Source organism: Canis lupus, chromosome 33, assembly GCF_003254725.2.
Source record: "Canis lupus dingo isolate Sandy chromosome 33, ASM325472v2, whole genome shotgun sequence".
Classification (NCBI taxonomy): domain Eukaryota; kingdom Metazoa; phylum Chordata; class Mammalia; order Carnivora; family Canidae; genus Canis; species Canis lupus.
Window position 1 is genome coordinate 20,025,443 of NC_064275.1, and position 16,068 is coordinate 20,041,510.

General features: G+C 39.6%; 1 protein-coding gene across 4 annotated transcripts in view; it reads right to left on the reverse strand.

The window, feature by feature from the left end:
- Window positions 1-914: 914 nt before the first annotated feature.
- The window catches only part of LOC112677948 (limbic system associated membrane protein), a 639,114-nt gene continuing 623,960 nt past the window's right edge, over window positions 915-16,068 (reverse strand). For 2 of the 4 annotated variants that reach the window (XM_025476809.3, XM_025476791.3), the window contains 2 exons: window positions 14,716-14,748; window positions 915-8,871 (listed from right to left, as the gene is read on the reverse strand). In XM_025476809.3, coding sequence (XP_025332594.1) covers window positions 8,774-8,871; window positions 14,716-14,748 — 131 coding nt within the window. In that variant the 3' untranslated portion in view covers window positions 915-8,773. The remainder of the gene's footprint in view (window positions 8,872-14,715; window positions 14,749-16,068) is intronic. The other 2 variants (XM_025476801.3, XM_025476828.3) reach the window with 1 other exon arrangement.

The window sequence follows — 16,068 nt, forward strand, 5'->3', positions numbered from 1 at the left end:
TTGAAGAAAGGCATTTTCAGAATTTTATATAAAATTCAAATTTGGGGTTAAACTGTCTCTTTAAACCAGAAGGAGACCAAGGGTTTTGCTTCTGTTTGAGAATTTTGCCAATTATTGAAGCTGATAGCAAACCAGTACTTACTTCCTCACCCTCTCCCCCAGCCACCCAGTCTGATTCAACATCAGTTCTCTTGTTTTTTTCTTGACCTAATTTGGCTACTATGACTCAAACTTCAGACCCTCCCAATCATTTCCCATGTACAAGGAGCCCACTTCAACCCCTTTGGACTGTGAATTGCTTATTTCTCCTTTTCTTTTGCTATCTCCTGTCTGTCCCGTGCAACGCTATAGGAATTGTAGAGAGATTCTGGACACATTTTGTGAAGGTAATGGCTCTCAGTAAGAAAAGAAAACAAAACAAACTCTCCATTTCATAAGTAGAAAAAAAAAATAGGTGGCTTTAGAAAGCCATTTTGTTCCTTCTACTGCTATCAGGTAGGATCTTATTAAAACTAATCCTTAAAGATACTTCTACTATGGAGAGTTTAAAGAAAGAGTATACTCCCTAATGTTTTTTGGGATCATGTCCTAAGGTCTCACTCAAATCTAACAATCTGGAACTTCTTAATGCTTCATCTATAGCTTCCCAATGGTAATTAATGCTCTTTCTTATTGCCCCTTAAGGGCAAAAAAAAACTTGCAGAGAACCTCTTTGCTTAGATGAAGACAATTATTGTAAATACCACATTCCCTTCTGTGATAGGAGAGATATTGATAGAGCCTTCAAGGGATTCTTCAGTATTTTGTCCACCCACTCCTCACGTTATTTTCATCATTGGCTTCATTTCCTATCTTATTCATGAAAACCTCCAAGAGGCAGGGCAGTCAACCACAAGATCACCGACTCAGGTCAATGAAGACACATCTCCTTTTCACGTTTATTTCATTTTTTGTTTTAAGATCACAGAAGAGCAGAGCATTCATACGTGTAAAGTAACAGAAGAGAGAAACAGAATTTAAATACATTTTAAAAGAAAAGAAAAAAAGCTTTTTTTTTTTTAATTTTAATTTTTTTTTAACACACACTGCGCTTTTTATTTTCCTCCACAGAGCTAGTATCCAGGGAAAAAAAAAGATCCATCCAATAAACAAAAATAAACTTTGAACAACAAAAAAACAAAAAACAAAAAAATGGCCATGTGTTGTATCATCAAGGAAAAGTCTATAGGGGTGAAAAAAAAGGAATATATTTATATATATATATATTTATATGTATATAACACTGTTAATAAGGAGAATTCTAACCAAGAGCAGGATTTATACACCCTTCAATAGAGCAGTGAGAAGGAAGGGGTGAAGCAGTGTGGGGGGAAAGAAGGTGGAGGTTTTGTTCCATGCTTCTCTCCCCCTGCAGTTTTTTTTTCCCTTTAACCTTCCCCCCATCCCAGTGAATACTTAGGGAGCAGCACTTGGCCACGATCACCAGAATGAACCATTTACATTCTCTGGTGAAGAGCAAAGACTTGGGGAAGTGGGTCCCAAAAAGGCTGCAGATAGCTTAGAATTACTGCTGCGTGCCATGAAGCTAGTAGTTCCACGTATTTTCTTCATTTGCAAGAAGCAGATTTTTACTCTGTGCCTGGCTTTTACATACAGAAGGCTTGTGCAGAGGAAAACATAGCTGTAGGAGTAGATCCAGGAGCACCACTCAAGGAGACACCTCTGAAATAACCATGCAAATGGAGAGTTGTCCTCAGGGAGGGGTGGGTCATTCTCCCATTTAAAGAGAGCTTTGAAAGTGCTCTAAACACATCGCACATCCTTATCTACATCACCCAATACACGTGCTGGGAAGTTATGAATAATCCCTGCTCTTCGGGACACGGGAGACCCAGAATGTTTCTGTTCTCTTAGGCAATGAATGAAAAGCTAAGTTGAGCCTCCAGGATAGTGGGGGGCTACACTTTGATGGGTTGAAACAAGTGGGCCTGTGCTCAATCCATTCAGCATATGGCACAAGAAAGTAATTCCTCACGAACTGCCTGAGAAATAGCATTTCTGCGTACCCTTCTCTCAGAGAACTGAGCTTCCACATTTGATTTGGGCCTTTCACAACAACTCTCCCTGTGTTCGACTCTGTCACCTTCTGTTTATTTTTGTCCTATTTTTAGCTTGTCTTCTTTAAATGATCTCGACCTGTACTTTTTCAAAATGAGGCTTGTTTTCTCTCAGTCCACTTGCTTGACTTCACAGCCTCTTAGTCAAGTTTAGGGCAACTATGCCATGAGAAAATCCTTACAAAACAAAATGTATTGTCTTGTCTGTTTCTCACAGAACAGCCTTTTGAACCTGCCTGGGACCACTTGCTTACTGCCATCAGCAAAAGCAAAGAGTTTTCAAGGACACACATTTACTGTAATGAGGCACTTGGCCCAGAATGAGAAAAAAAACAAAAAACAAAACAAAACTGATGTTTCCTTTCATACACACAACATGCATAATAGCCTGGCTACTTTCCTTCCTATGAAAAGTTATTAGAATATAGTTCAGCAGTTTGATTTTATATTATAAGGAAACAACTCCAGTTATTTCAGTGCCTTCAGTCTCATCTGAATGTGTCCCTTCTCTACCTTGCTAAGAAGTTTTGTTCAAAAGAGAATTTTAGAACCTGTCCAGGGACCCTGTAGTCTAGAAGTTTTTGCTTTGGAAATGGAGATGATGGAATGATGGTTCGGAGGAACAAAGGTGGGAGAGGGGCCAAACTGGAGGTGACATGCAGCTGTTTGGAATGATCAGCTGACCACATCCTACATGAGCATTAAATTCTTATTTGAAATCAGAGTTTAGAGTTGCCAGAAGTCTGAGAGATGTGATCCAAATACCTTATTTTTGGGATGAGAAAACCAGGTCTCAGGAAGTTTAAGTGACTTGCTTAAGGTCACCTCACTTGTCTGTGTGGCCAGACCCTAGCCAGATTCCAATGCTTCACCTTAAACTTGCCATTTATCTTGGGTGGAGGAATGTACTTTAAGTGTAATGTTAATTTGACCTAAATCTCTTTCTATAACAGTCCATGCAGAAAGTTCTCGTGAGTCCCAAAGTCATCTCTTTGATGCCTCTTTGTGGCTGTTCAGATTGTAGAAAATGTATATATGTCACTCTATATAAACACATCAGACCCTTCAGAAAGACTCCAAGAGAAGGTGCCTGAGAGAGATACTCCCAGTTAAAGTAATTCTGTCCTCAGTTGCAATATTCAGGATAGGTATGTAGAAATATAGGTTTGTCAGATTAAGTAAAAGTAATAATTTCCTAGGGTAACTTGGCAAGATAGTTCTCAAGAATATAACATATTTCTAAGAAATCTACAATTTCTTAGAATCAAGATGACAAAGAAGCTTTCCCAATGTCATTTTTTGGATGGAAAATAAAAATGGAGTAATATTGTACTCCTCGAGCTGTAGGTGACTTCCTTGGACCTATTTAAATAAGCCATCTTAGATGGTTGGTAAGAAGTATCAAGAAGACGCTGGGAGTTGATGCAACAGACACACGAGCCCTTAAAACTCCTTCCTCCCTGTCTTCTCATTTCCCTTGTTTTGGGGTCAGGTGAGCCAACTGTGGCAACAATTGGGAAAAACTCCACTTAGGTCCCACAGGAACTAAGAGGTGGCCTCCTGTGACATGAGCAGGATGTCGACCTTTAGGAATTCCTGTGGGTCTGCTTCCTTTTGCTGAGGCAACTTTCTTGTTCGAGACATTAGTCATACGCCTTCCCATTCTGACCTGTGAAATGCTTCAGTTTTTATTTATTTTGTGGGGTTTTTTTTTTTTCTTTAAGATTAATAGATTTAGCTGAACCTGGGCACCGCCTGAAAAATGAAGTTTACATAGTTTATATCATGTACATAAACTAGCGATTTACATTGATTTACACATGATTGGTGCCTAATTTATTAATCAGCACACAGTATGTAAATGCACTGAAAAGAAATCAAGATTTTAAAATAAGTTTTCCATAATATCCATAAACATTTGCGCTGGTGTAAATGTTAAACCTAAACCTAATGTTAACACCAGCTTCTTTGCCAAGAAGAAAGTGATGTACATTGCTGGGTGAAAACAAATTCTCTCTTGAATTTCAGTTGGCCGCATTTGACAACACAGCTACATGCAAATGAGAATAGTTTACTTCTCTTCCACTAGTATGCACATAAATGTAAACTCCATTTTGCATTTAGTGAGATGTTTACAGATACTATGCCAACCATGATGGAAAATTTACATCACTGGGGCAAATGTAGTCTTTGGAAGAGAAATATTTTAAGAATGTAAGAAAGAAGAAGACTTCCTGAACTGAATTTGTGTTTCTTAATTTAGGGTCCTATCTCATCATTTTTGTGGTATGTTTAACATTTGTCTTCAAAATATTAATAGTTTTTATAGGTCAGATATAGCACTGCACTTCTATTTCTATATTAAAAAAAAAAAAAAAAGATAGTTACTGGTAACTGAGACTAAATCCAGGCTAAAAAGTTATGAAAATGAGAAAAATAAGGCCATGGTTAATCCACGGAACTTGGTCTACAAACAAATTCCTCTCAAACAAATAATTACAAAATGGAAAAAGATGGGGCTCCGTATCTTTCTAAATGAAGCATAGCTCTCTTTTTTTTAAACCAAATTCAGTACTTTTCTTCCTTTTAAGTTTAAACCGTTATTCTAGATTTGTCTTATAATACATACAATATTGTAAATATAGCATCTGTAAAGATAAGATTAAAAAAAATACATACACATATATATTATTTTTCCACAAATAATTCAAGGCCTGCAAAAAACAAAAGGAGAGATTCTGGGAGACAAGCCAATAGAAACAATCAAACCACAACCAACCTGGGGATGGAAACTGTGACTCTGGAGTAGTTAAGAAGCTAACCACCCCGTAGGTAATAACTCAGAAATAATCTCATGCTGAGGAGTTTAGTTTTTGTGTGCAAAGGAGGTAAGTCCATTTTTGGAGGAGAAACAGATTTTTGTTTCTGTCTCCAAGAACATGAAAATCACGAGTACTTTTACAAGGTCTCTATGAATAGCCCCAGTTGACTGAATATGTGGTAAAAAAAAATGCCCATGGCAAGGGAGAAGTCTGTCTGACTTGGAAGAGAAGGCAAAGGTCAATAGGACAATTCTTCCCCAACAGAAAATACAATTTTTCCCTAAGCCTTAGTTCTTTTAGGGCAGAGGGATTTTATGTCTCAAAACAAGTAAGACTGTTCCTCCAACAAGGCAACACCTTCTGATGAACAATTGCACAGAGGATATAATTCTGCAGTTGTAAAACCTAGGATAGTTCTCATTCTTCAGGAAGTGCCCTTGGTCAAGGTCATTTCTGCTTTCGTTAACGGAAGGTCAGTTCTAAGGATTTCATTTTATGAATAGTGGAGTTTCGTTTTGCATACAGAGGACATTAAATATATTAGCCATTCAGATTAATTGATGAATTTCACTTCTCTCAGGGTATTATTTCCAACCAGTTGGTTCTTTTCAGTGCAGAGTTTCAAGTTTTGAGTACCAACGGACAAGATTCTTGAAGGGATTTAGAGCAATATGATGAACTAAATTCCAAGAAGTTCCATGTTCGGACTCAATTTCTTGGTGTAGTCCTCTGGCTGCTACCTTTTTCCTGACCTTTCTCCAAATTATGTTCTCCTCCATTCTTCACACTGCTTAGAGACATTCTCAAACCTATGAGATTTCTGGGGTCAATGTTTGCTCTGAAACAGGAGCCAGGACCAATTTTTTAAATTCCCAGATCCTGCCGGAGATATATGCAAACACCACAATATTCAATATATGTTTAATTATGTTTAATATATGGTCAATTATATTAAAACTCAGGGAACAAATGGTGCTGACAAGGCAGACATTCCTTTCAGTGGAGAATCTTCTTCCATAAAACCAAGACCTTGTCCTTATGATAGGGTGGAGATAATATGAAATGTAGGCGTATGATTAAAATGTGTCACATGCCACAAGGATCTGTTCCCGAAACTGACACTAAACCGAATTAACACCTGCTACTTTTCTTTTCTTATATATCTTTAAATTAGCATGCATTCCTCTAAAGCTTCCACTTAAGGATGTGACTGGCTCTTCAATATATGAGGAACATTTATCACCAATGATGATAAACTTTTATTCCTGTACTACGACCACAATGTTAGAGAAACCCCGATTGTCAATAAATTGATGCTGGATAGGAATATGGCTCACCTTCCCTATATTTTAGTAGCTACTTTCTTGGATAAGGATTTCTCTTCTATGTGAGGATCTGCCACAAATACTCTTATCCATCCCCAAGCCCAATTTGTCCTTCTGTCTCCTGTCTAAACTGCAAAATCATAAAAGAAGGCTGGTAATAAGCTTTCTAAAACAAACAATAGAATCCCCTAGAACAGATTTAAAATGTTGCTTATCAAAGAGATCATTACCTTCAAAGACAAGGCTCATTACCTTCAATTAAAAAAAACTATCAGTAGAAATTTCAGATCCTTCCTTCCGTTCTTCCTTCCTTCTTTCCTTCCTTTTTTCCTTTCTTCCTTCCTTTCCCCTTTTCTTCTTTTTTCCCTGGCTTCCTCTCTTCCTTCCTTTTTCTATTTGCAGTTTGGAAGTTTCCTGTTTTATATCCTGTGACAGCTATTTTTCAAGTTCCACAACTAGATGAGGTACCATATTTGGCTTTACATTCAATTAGGACCTCAATAATAATCCTCTGTCTTTTCATAAACCGAGCCACTTCTGATGCCTCCTATAGTCTAAGTGAAAGCAATGGTTGGTTTCCTGACAAAGATATCTACAGGCAGAGAGCCAGCTCTCTCCGCAAGACCTTTCCTAAGAAAATTCTGGTGCTGCGGTGATAACCAAGCTTTGTGGTATGCATACAACTTCTGCCTAAATTATTTTCCCGGTTCTTTTGATTAAGGAACGAATTCACATTTCAGAGGACTCTTGTCGATGTGAACTTAGGCAGCATATTCCCCACAGTATCTTTTTCAGGAACCGGAAGCCAAAAGTGAGCAGGGAAGGTGACATAGATCTTAGTGGCCTGGCCTAGGATAATGATGGACTACCATGAACACTGCAAACATTACCAGTGGAGCATAAAGGAGGCCACCAAATAAAGCCTTAGCTTACACCACCAGGTCAGAAATCTGCAAAGGAGCACAAGGGGTGGATTCCTTCTTGTTATGGTCAACGCTTTGTACACAGTTCTGCCATTATCTCTACAAGATGAGTAGGGACCGGTGCATCTGTCTGCTTTTCCTGCCTTGCTCACTCTCACTATATTGTATCTGAAATAGGAAATAATCTCTGCTCAAGGGAATCCATGGGCCAAATGCAGTGTTATTCGAAGATCAGGGAAGGGGCAAAACAGGGCTGCTTAGATCTCCACGTGGCTCATCATCCTTTTGTTGGAAATTGACACTTGGAGACCTTCCTGCTTCTTGGGATTTACTCAACACATGCTACTCACTCCTGCAGCAGAGCAGATCTAAGCCTGCAGAAAGCCAGGAAATATATCAATTCCTCAGACTCATGAAACAAGAGTGAAATCAGAAACCTTCTCTCCTAGGTCACCTCATTGACGTCACTGATTCTTTCTACTGTTCGCTCACCCCATCAATAGTAGGCACTTTCATTTACAGTGATATTCTGAGTGACTCTCGACTGGGTTCTGATGATTGGACTAAGAGGAATATGAGGCTCTGCCCTTAGAAGGGGCACGGCTTGGTGTGGATACACGCTGATGTCATGTGACAGCCATGGGGGGGAGGGCGGGGGACTCTGCTCCACGCCTCCTTCCCCACCATGTCCCCCAGCAACTTGTCACAGCCGCGTCTCACAATTACAATGCGGGACAGTATCTACAGCACAATGAGTCTATGTACACATGGACCATTCCCTTGGCATGCTTTAGAGAGAGACACACACGCTCACACACGTACACCCACGTGAGAGCGAGAGACTTGAGCACGCGCATACAGTGGAGAAAATTAAAATGGCACTTCCTAGTGTCTGCGGCATGACTGGTGCTGGGGGGGTGGGAGGGGGTGAAGAGAAGCAGCAGCTGGGGGCCTTGTGCAGGGGGGCTGAAGGGGGAGTAATTGGGATGGATGTAGGGGAGATAGAACACACTGGAGGGGGAGGAGATGGTCTTAAAAGTTGGGGAGACAGTGGAGGCAGATAAAGGCTCGACACAGGATTCCAGCGTGGATTCCACTGATAGTCTGAAATGGCTAGGAGTCAGCTCAAATGAAAAACAAAATAAAAAGATGATGGAAATAGAAACACCAAAGGCAAGACCTTATTTTTTCTTTCCCCACGGATGAAAAAGAATGAAGGAAGGATAAAGTGTGTGTGTGTGGGGGTTAATACCCATCTGACACTTCTTCTCTTGACTTATTTTTACAACATCCGGGTGTCCTTAGCATGATGTCATCTTTATAGAGAATACATTTGCTTCGATATACACATAGCCTTGTAGAGCGTTTCCCACCCTGATTCATAGTTAGACTTTTATTGATGGACTTTAAAATGGTCTTAAGTGCATTTTCTTCTTCGTTTTCTTATTTCCCCCTTCATCTATAAACACACAACGTTGTAAAATAAACAGGCTCCCCCCATCTCGCGCGCTCTCCCTCTCTCTCTCTGTATCCTGTGTGACGCATTTTTGTGTGTTTTTTAAAATTATTTTTAAATTTTTATTCTATTAACATTTGCTGAGAAGGCAGAGCAGAGATGCTGCCAGCAGCCACAGTGGTACGGCCAGACTGATGGATCCATTGATTCCTCTCACCGACCCGGGCCCTGCGATGCAAAAGAGAAAGACAGGAGAAGAGTTAGAGCCAGCCCACTCCAGGTGACAGCTGACAGCGGGCAGTGTCGGAGGTACAAGGGCCAGGGAGCAGCACCTCAAAGCCAGTGCGCTTGGGTACAGCCCAAGAAGGGCTCACCATCTTCCCTAAATCCTTTTCCTTGAGTTTTAAGTATCTCAAGGGGTTTCCGTGATTGAACACTTCTGTACACAGAGCTCTCCTGCTGGAGAAGGCTCACTGACGTGTCTGCTGGTGCAACGGGCTCCTTCCTCTTCACCCAGCCTCCTCTCGCACGCTCTGCTCGGCATAGCGCTGTGATGCCAGCACTCGTTAAGATTCCAAGCATTGATGGGGTCTTTCAGCAGCCAGACACCGGCTCCTCCAGCTGATTCATCACAGTGTCTCCATCAATAAAACATGGGACCAATCTGAAACTCTCATTTCTCAGGGGGAAGCAGTAATTATTTATTTGTTAATGGGAAGGGGAATTGTTTCCAAGGAACATTTGTGGCTGAATGTCACCTTGCTGCAAGGTAGAGAATAAGTGAACTCTTGTAGGGTCTTAAGAGGCAGCCGGGGATCATCTGGTCCAAACTCTTCATGTGACACTTTAAAGATCAAAAGCAAAGGCAACAGGAAAACCACAACAGGGACCACCAAACCTAGAGACGTTAAGAGGTAGGTCCAAACCAGAAGCAGAACCGAGACATGGACTTGTCCAGAATTCACCCTGGAGGGGTGGCCCCCGTGTATTCCCACTGCCACCTTAGTTTTCCCAACATGGACACGATGTGGGGTATATGGGAGTGTGGATCTAAGAGGGAGACTGGAATGGAAAGGAAAGCGGAGAAAGGATTTGTGTGTTGACAGAAAGGAGAGAACTGGGGCAGAAAACGTAGGCCCCAAGAGCTCGTCTCTGACGCTTTGCTTGTTCCATTTTCTCCTTTTGCATAGTTCTGTTCATATAGATCCATCACAGGAAGAAAATGTTAGTACTTTTCACAACAAGGATTTTTAGATTTAAGACTGCATGCTTAGACAATGATATTTAAAAGAGAAATCAATGTGACTAATTATGGGTCACTTTGCAGTTTTGAGGGCACATATACAGATCAATGTGTGTGAATGAATGTGCACGTGTGTGCATACGCGTGTGTGTTGAGACCTATGATGGTTTGCATGTGCAACGGAAGCATCCTCTGGTATGCAAATGTTTCCAGGATTGTCTACAAACATATCTGGTCAGAGGCCAAACAACAGAGAAGATGTTGAATTCAAGAATGTTTTCCTAATCTGTGTTTTACATAAACAATGGCAACAACCACCCAATAAAACCAACAATTACACAGCACTTAGGATAAGGTACTGTTACAAATGCTTTACACATGTAAGCATATAACCATGCTTTGAGGCAGGCATTAGAATGAACCCTTTTTTTACAGTGAGATAGTAAGAGGCAGAAAGAGGTTAAATCTGTTGCAAAAATTTACACAGCTAGTAAGCAGAGGAGCTGGGGTTTTTACCCAGGCGGCTGGCTGCAGTCTCTGCCTGTCACCACCACACAGTGAAGTTACATAGTGAAGGACTGCCAGTAAGTCTCCTGTCAAACGTTCAGCAAATGAATTTTGTGTTTGTGGAAAACAATAGCCAGAACAAACAAAACACAACATGGAGGCAATCATTATCTTTGGAAAAAAAAAAAAAAAAAGATTTTCAATAGAACATTTTTACTAACGCGTCTTTTTGAGAACATAAAAAATATTACTATAAAAATGCAGATATGTAAAACTTTGAACAGTGTAGTTATACTATAAAAATGAGCTTTATTACCTGGAAAGCTATGGAAATACATAGTAAACAATTTAAATATTTAATCAGTCAATTTTTTACATTTCTGAATGGTTATAGGGTTGTGTTAATAAAAGACACTTTCTCACTACCTTTGGGTTCATGCTTTTCATGGGGAAATTCAGGTTCAAGAAGATCATGTTTCCTGCATAAAGCACCTGATGGTAATTGTTGACTGGGCACTAGAATGCAGTGTTCAGAGTCTCAGTTCAATGCTTTTTGTAGCCCACCCCCCACACCCTTCACCACCATTTTTTTTTTTTTTTTTGGCCTTTGTGACCTTTAAGCTCTCTCAATGGCAACTCTCTAGAGCTTCTGGCCAGATGGTAATGCATTTCCCTATCATTTTAGTTCCTCTCTATGCTTTAAATGGCATAACTCTGTGGCACATTTGTTTGGATTAGCGGGTCAGGACAGCTTCCAAAACAGAAAGACTACACACAAACTGAGGCCTGACCGGACTAAGCAAAAATGATTTTTGTTTTTCCCTAGGGATGGTGTGAAACAGAAGGGTTTTAGTAAGAATCTAATTTTGCCTGTTTCCTTAATCTCACTTTTAGTGCTGGGACAGGCTACAGTATCTTTCAGACGTCTTAGAGTTGAGTGTACCTGGGGACGTCTAAAAAGTCTCGTCTGAGCATTTTATTTGAAGGGCAGTAAATATTTGAGAAAGCCAAAATTGCATCATTGAAAAATATAATACATACATAGATGAGCCTAAATGTGCATGTGTAACATTCTTGCTAATGTATGTACACACATATATTCATAGATGCAAAGAGAAGTATATATGTTATATGCATACTCATATATACACATATGATATACTGTACATATATTTTATTGGTCTTTTAATAGACATAATTGAGAATTAACTGTTACTTTCACATGCTAGTTTATGATATATATAGGAAATCCCAGTATGACTGTGCTAATAATTTCATTCTTGTAGAATTATTATTATATATTTGAAATGCATTTTGTGGATCTATTAAAGATATCTTCATTTGTATCAATTATTATTTATTAAGTGCTCTCATATAGCTATTTGATGTGCTTATATGACTTGCTCTTTTCATAATTGGTTTTGAGAGTAAATAAATAGCTTGAAAAAATGCAAGGGTAAATGAATGATAGTTGGAGAATCATCACAAGTGTGTATGCAATTATAGATATATATGACTGCATAGGAGACTACTTCAGTTAATGGCTATTTCAGGGAAGAATAATCAGCAAAATCATTAATTATGTTTTAGTTCATAGTTATGAAATTTCTGCTTATTTGTGGAAATGCAAATGATAAATCTTATTTCCCACACCAGATGGCCAGGCTCAGCAAGTGCTTTTATATACTGACAGATATAATGAAAGCAAGAGTCTGTAAACATAAATTAGCCTTAAGAATAGATGGGCAAATAGAACCACAATTCAAAAATTGCTACACGGTTTTCATACAACAGACAAAAATCATATCTTGGCATTTAGCCACATTCTATATGTGTTTACGTGTATGTGCGCACACTTATATGTGTGGTATCTAGTAAACATTCAATAAACGGTAGCACCATCATACTACTATTAACTATAGAAGCTTAGATTACTGAAATCCATGAAATACCCCTGAATCAAAGGTATTGGCTTGTGAATCGGGTCAAGGCTTTTAAAGTTTGACCTGAAGAGGCAAAATTCAGCTGGAGCAAGATTGAGAATCTTGAGTCAACACACCAGGTCAAGATTCTCAACCTCAGGACAGGATGATAAGTGAGACTCTGTATCACGGTGATTGCTGGACTGCACTTTGCCACGACAATGCTTTTACAAGGGAATTTGTGATTAAGGACAAGGTTGATAAAACATCCTGAAATTGTGAGATACGAGAATTTTCGGCAAGTCTCTACACAGTAAATTCGATGCAGGATGCTCAGCCAATTGACTGTCTTCCAAGAAAATCTTGAAGAAAGTACAAGGTGATTTCCCAACACCTACTTTGGAGAGCATGCACTTGGAAACACTTTGTGCTTCATTCAAATCTAGCCAATGCATTTCTGTTGCTTCTCCTGAGTACTTAGGGCTCTTTTCCTGGACTAGATTTATTCAAAATAATCATTCTTAAAGAATACCATTAATCACAGCCTCAATGATCCTCAGGCATTCCTTCCAGCCACTAAGGAATCAAGGTCAATAATAATTTTATTCCTGTAAGCAGTTGAGTCATACAAGAAAAAAAGAAAGACCAGGTGAGTTTAAGTTTGAATTCTTAGAATTATTAAGTGCTGACCGAGTGTCTGAAAATAAAAGAAAAACTCAAAATACAAAACAATTGTTCAGCAAAAGAGAACAACAATCTTCTAAAATCTCTCTTAGTTATTAGCCGGATGTGCAGGCTAAGGCGCTGCCCTCTCCTAGGAAGCCATAGTGAAAGGGAAGCCTGATAAGATTGACTTTGGCGCCACCTGCTTTCTATGTTCAGCCAGTACAGCTTCCTCAGGGGAAATGAATTGGAGATTAAAGCTTATATTCTCCAGGCTGGAGCACAGAAGAGGGGATACGTTGATGTTTAATGTGAGCAATATGTCTTAGAATTAAATTTGGCCTCCTCTTTGCATTATCTCCCCTCTCTATAAAGTGAGTCTTGGATAAACCTGAAGTATTCTCATGGTAAAGTCCATCACATCTTTTCCATCAAAACAGCATCAAATAGTTTAGCGTACAAAATTTTGAAATTTTAGGTCAATACTTAGAATTCCTTTGGGTGACACTAGGTCATTGAAATAAAACCCTATCCCCTATTTTCCATCCATTTCAAAACACTAGGTATCATATGTTCCACTAACACTAGCCACTTAAAATTCAAATGTAATTGATAATCATGGCATTGGGGAGAGAAGAAGGGCTGAAGGGGACAGGAGTTTACATCTTCTTGCCCCAGATGATCTTGGTTCAATGTATGTATTCCTGATGGCTTTGTCCCTACTGCCTTCTGTGAAGACCTGTTAGAGCTGGTTATAAACAAGGTGCTGACCCTTTCCCGGGAGAAAACAAGAAAGTGTCCATAATCTCTGTGGCTGTTAGTCACTGGTAGGATCCAAGTCCCACAAGAATAGGTTTTCACAATTGAGAATGACCTTGGTTGTCTCATCTCCTTTGAGGCTCAGAGAAGAAAACATCTTCATATAAGACAATTACCAATCCAAGTGGGTAGCCATGAGGACTTAAGGAGGGTGCTATCTGGCCATGCAGGTTCCTCTGTGGCTTTGGTCTGGGGACAGACACAATCAGGGATTTCTGTTGGACTTATAAAGAGGGCATCTAGGGAATTGGTAGTTGTTTGCATCATAGGTTCTGGTTTATGAAGTGTTAACCTGACTGCATTGTCTTTGTAGGATTTATTATGTAGGGGGATTATTGTGTCACATGGCTGATGGAGGTAGGTGGCACAGTTCCTGGGAGACACCAGCAGCCTGGGTGTACTACAGAAGGGAGAGGGCCTACGAAGACCTGGGAAAGCACTGAGGCAGGGAGAATATTAACTGTCCAAGTGCTTCATTTTAGGAGATGCTACTTTATTTCTTTTAGCAGTGTATCTTCTTTACTAGCCAGCAAGGGACAGTGAGTAGGCTCTCTGTCTCTTCTGAGAGACTGGTCACTGGGCAGTGAACACTGCCAAAAGTGCAGCTCTGCAAGAATTAACTATGGCCATTTAGGATATGGAGAGTGGGAGGGGAAATAACTTATTCAGTTCCAGAGATTTAAAAATAAATAGCTGTCAAAAGGCATATAGGGGTCATGGGTTAGATCTGGGCTTTGTGTGTGTGTGTGTGTGTGACTGAGGAAGTTCACAATCTGGGAAACATAGTGGCAAAACCATTATGGGAATTCTTATCACAAATTATTGAGATGAAATAAACTCAAGTGTATAAGACCTCAATACATGGCTAAGAAATCTTAATTCTAACACACAGTAGGTAATCAGAAATAAGAACCATACCTTTTTGCTTGAAGTGCACGGTGGTGCCAATTTCTAAAAAAGAAACATTTAGCAAAACAAAACAAAAAAAACAGATCAAATTTTTTTTTGTATTAATTGAGAATAAGCACAAAGGTAATCTGATACTCTCCATTGAAAGGAGAATGGGACAAAAGGTGGAAAGAACATTCTAATAGAAATACACACTAGTAGAGATCGAAAGAAAGGCAGGTGGAAAGATATTGTTTTGTTGGAACAAATGTTGTGCACTTGGGAGTGGTAAAAATAATTTCCAGCTACAAATCCTTGATGTTACCTGTTCTGTGTATAGACAAGAACAAGGACCCTGAGAATGGCACGTAGAAGGACTCTTGACTGAAATTTAATGGAATGATAGAATGTGTCTGGCCTCCAACACCATCCTGCCATCTTGCCCTTGGTTTACTCCACTCAAGCCATTTGCCCTTGTTTTTCTCCTAACACACTAAATCCACTCCAGCTTTACAAGTTGTGCACCTGCTGTATTATGTGCTTGTGATGTTTCTCACCCACATCTCTGCATGGCCCGCTCAATGACTTCATTCAGATCTGTGCTGACATGACACCAACTCAGGAAGGAGTTCTCCCATCACTTTGTCAAAATGGTACCCTCTGTCACTTTCTATTCCTTTACCCTGATTTATTAGTATTTTTTTAATTTATTAGTATTATTAGCATTTATCAGTACTTGGTATCCTTTTATACATTTACTTATTTGCTTGGTTAAAGCTTATCTCCTCCATTAGAATATATGTTCTGTGAGGGCAGCAACAGTGTCTATCGGGTCAAATGATGTATCCCTGTGCCTAGATTAGAGTCTGACATGCAATATGTGTTCAGTAAATATGTGTTCAGTAAACAAGTAAAAACTTGTTGAATGTTTAAGTCTCAGGGTTGGAAGAGCTCATACCAGTAAATACCTGAATTCCCTTTTGTGTCTTTATCGATACTGTTAGATCTTTAGAAGTAAATGTGGACATTTTCCATAGGATACCACTTTGACTTTCAGGACCAACTGAGTGGGATAGGAGCCCAAACCATGGCTGTGGGATATGGATTGTCTTCTCCGTGAGGATCAGGGCCTAGCCTTGCACCCCTCAATAACATGCTTTCACTAAGGAAGTAAAGTGACTGAACTCTGAGGCTGAAGAGAGCTTTTTGAATTGGACATCTGGTTACCTCATTGTCCTGCTTGAAACTTGCTCATGCTTTCTCGTGTCTTCCAGGATAAGGACCCAAATCCTTAGCATGGCATCCATGACTCTACTCTCTCATCTCTCCAGCCTCATCACAAGTCCTCCCTCATTCTCCATGGTATCATGTTTTTTATTGTTG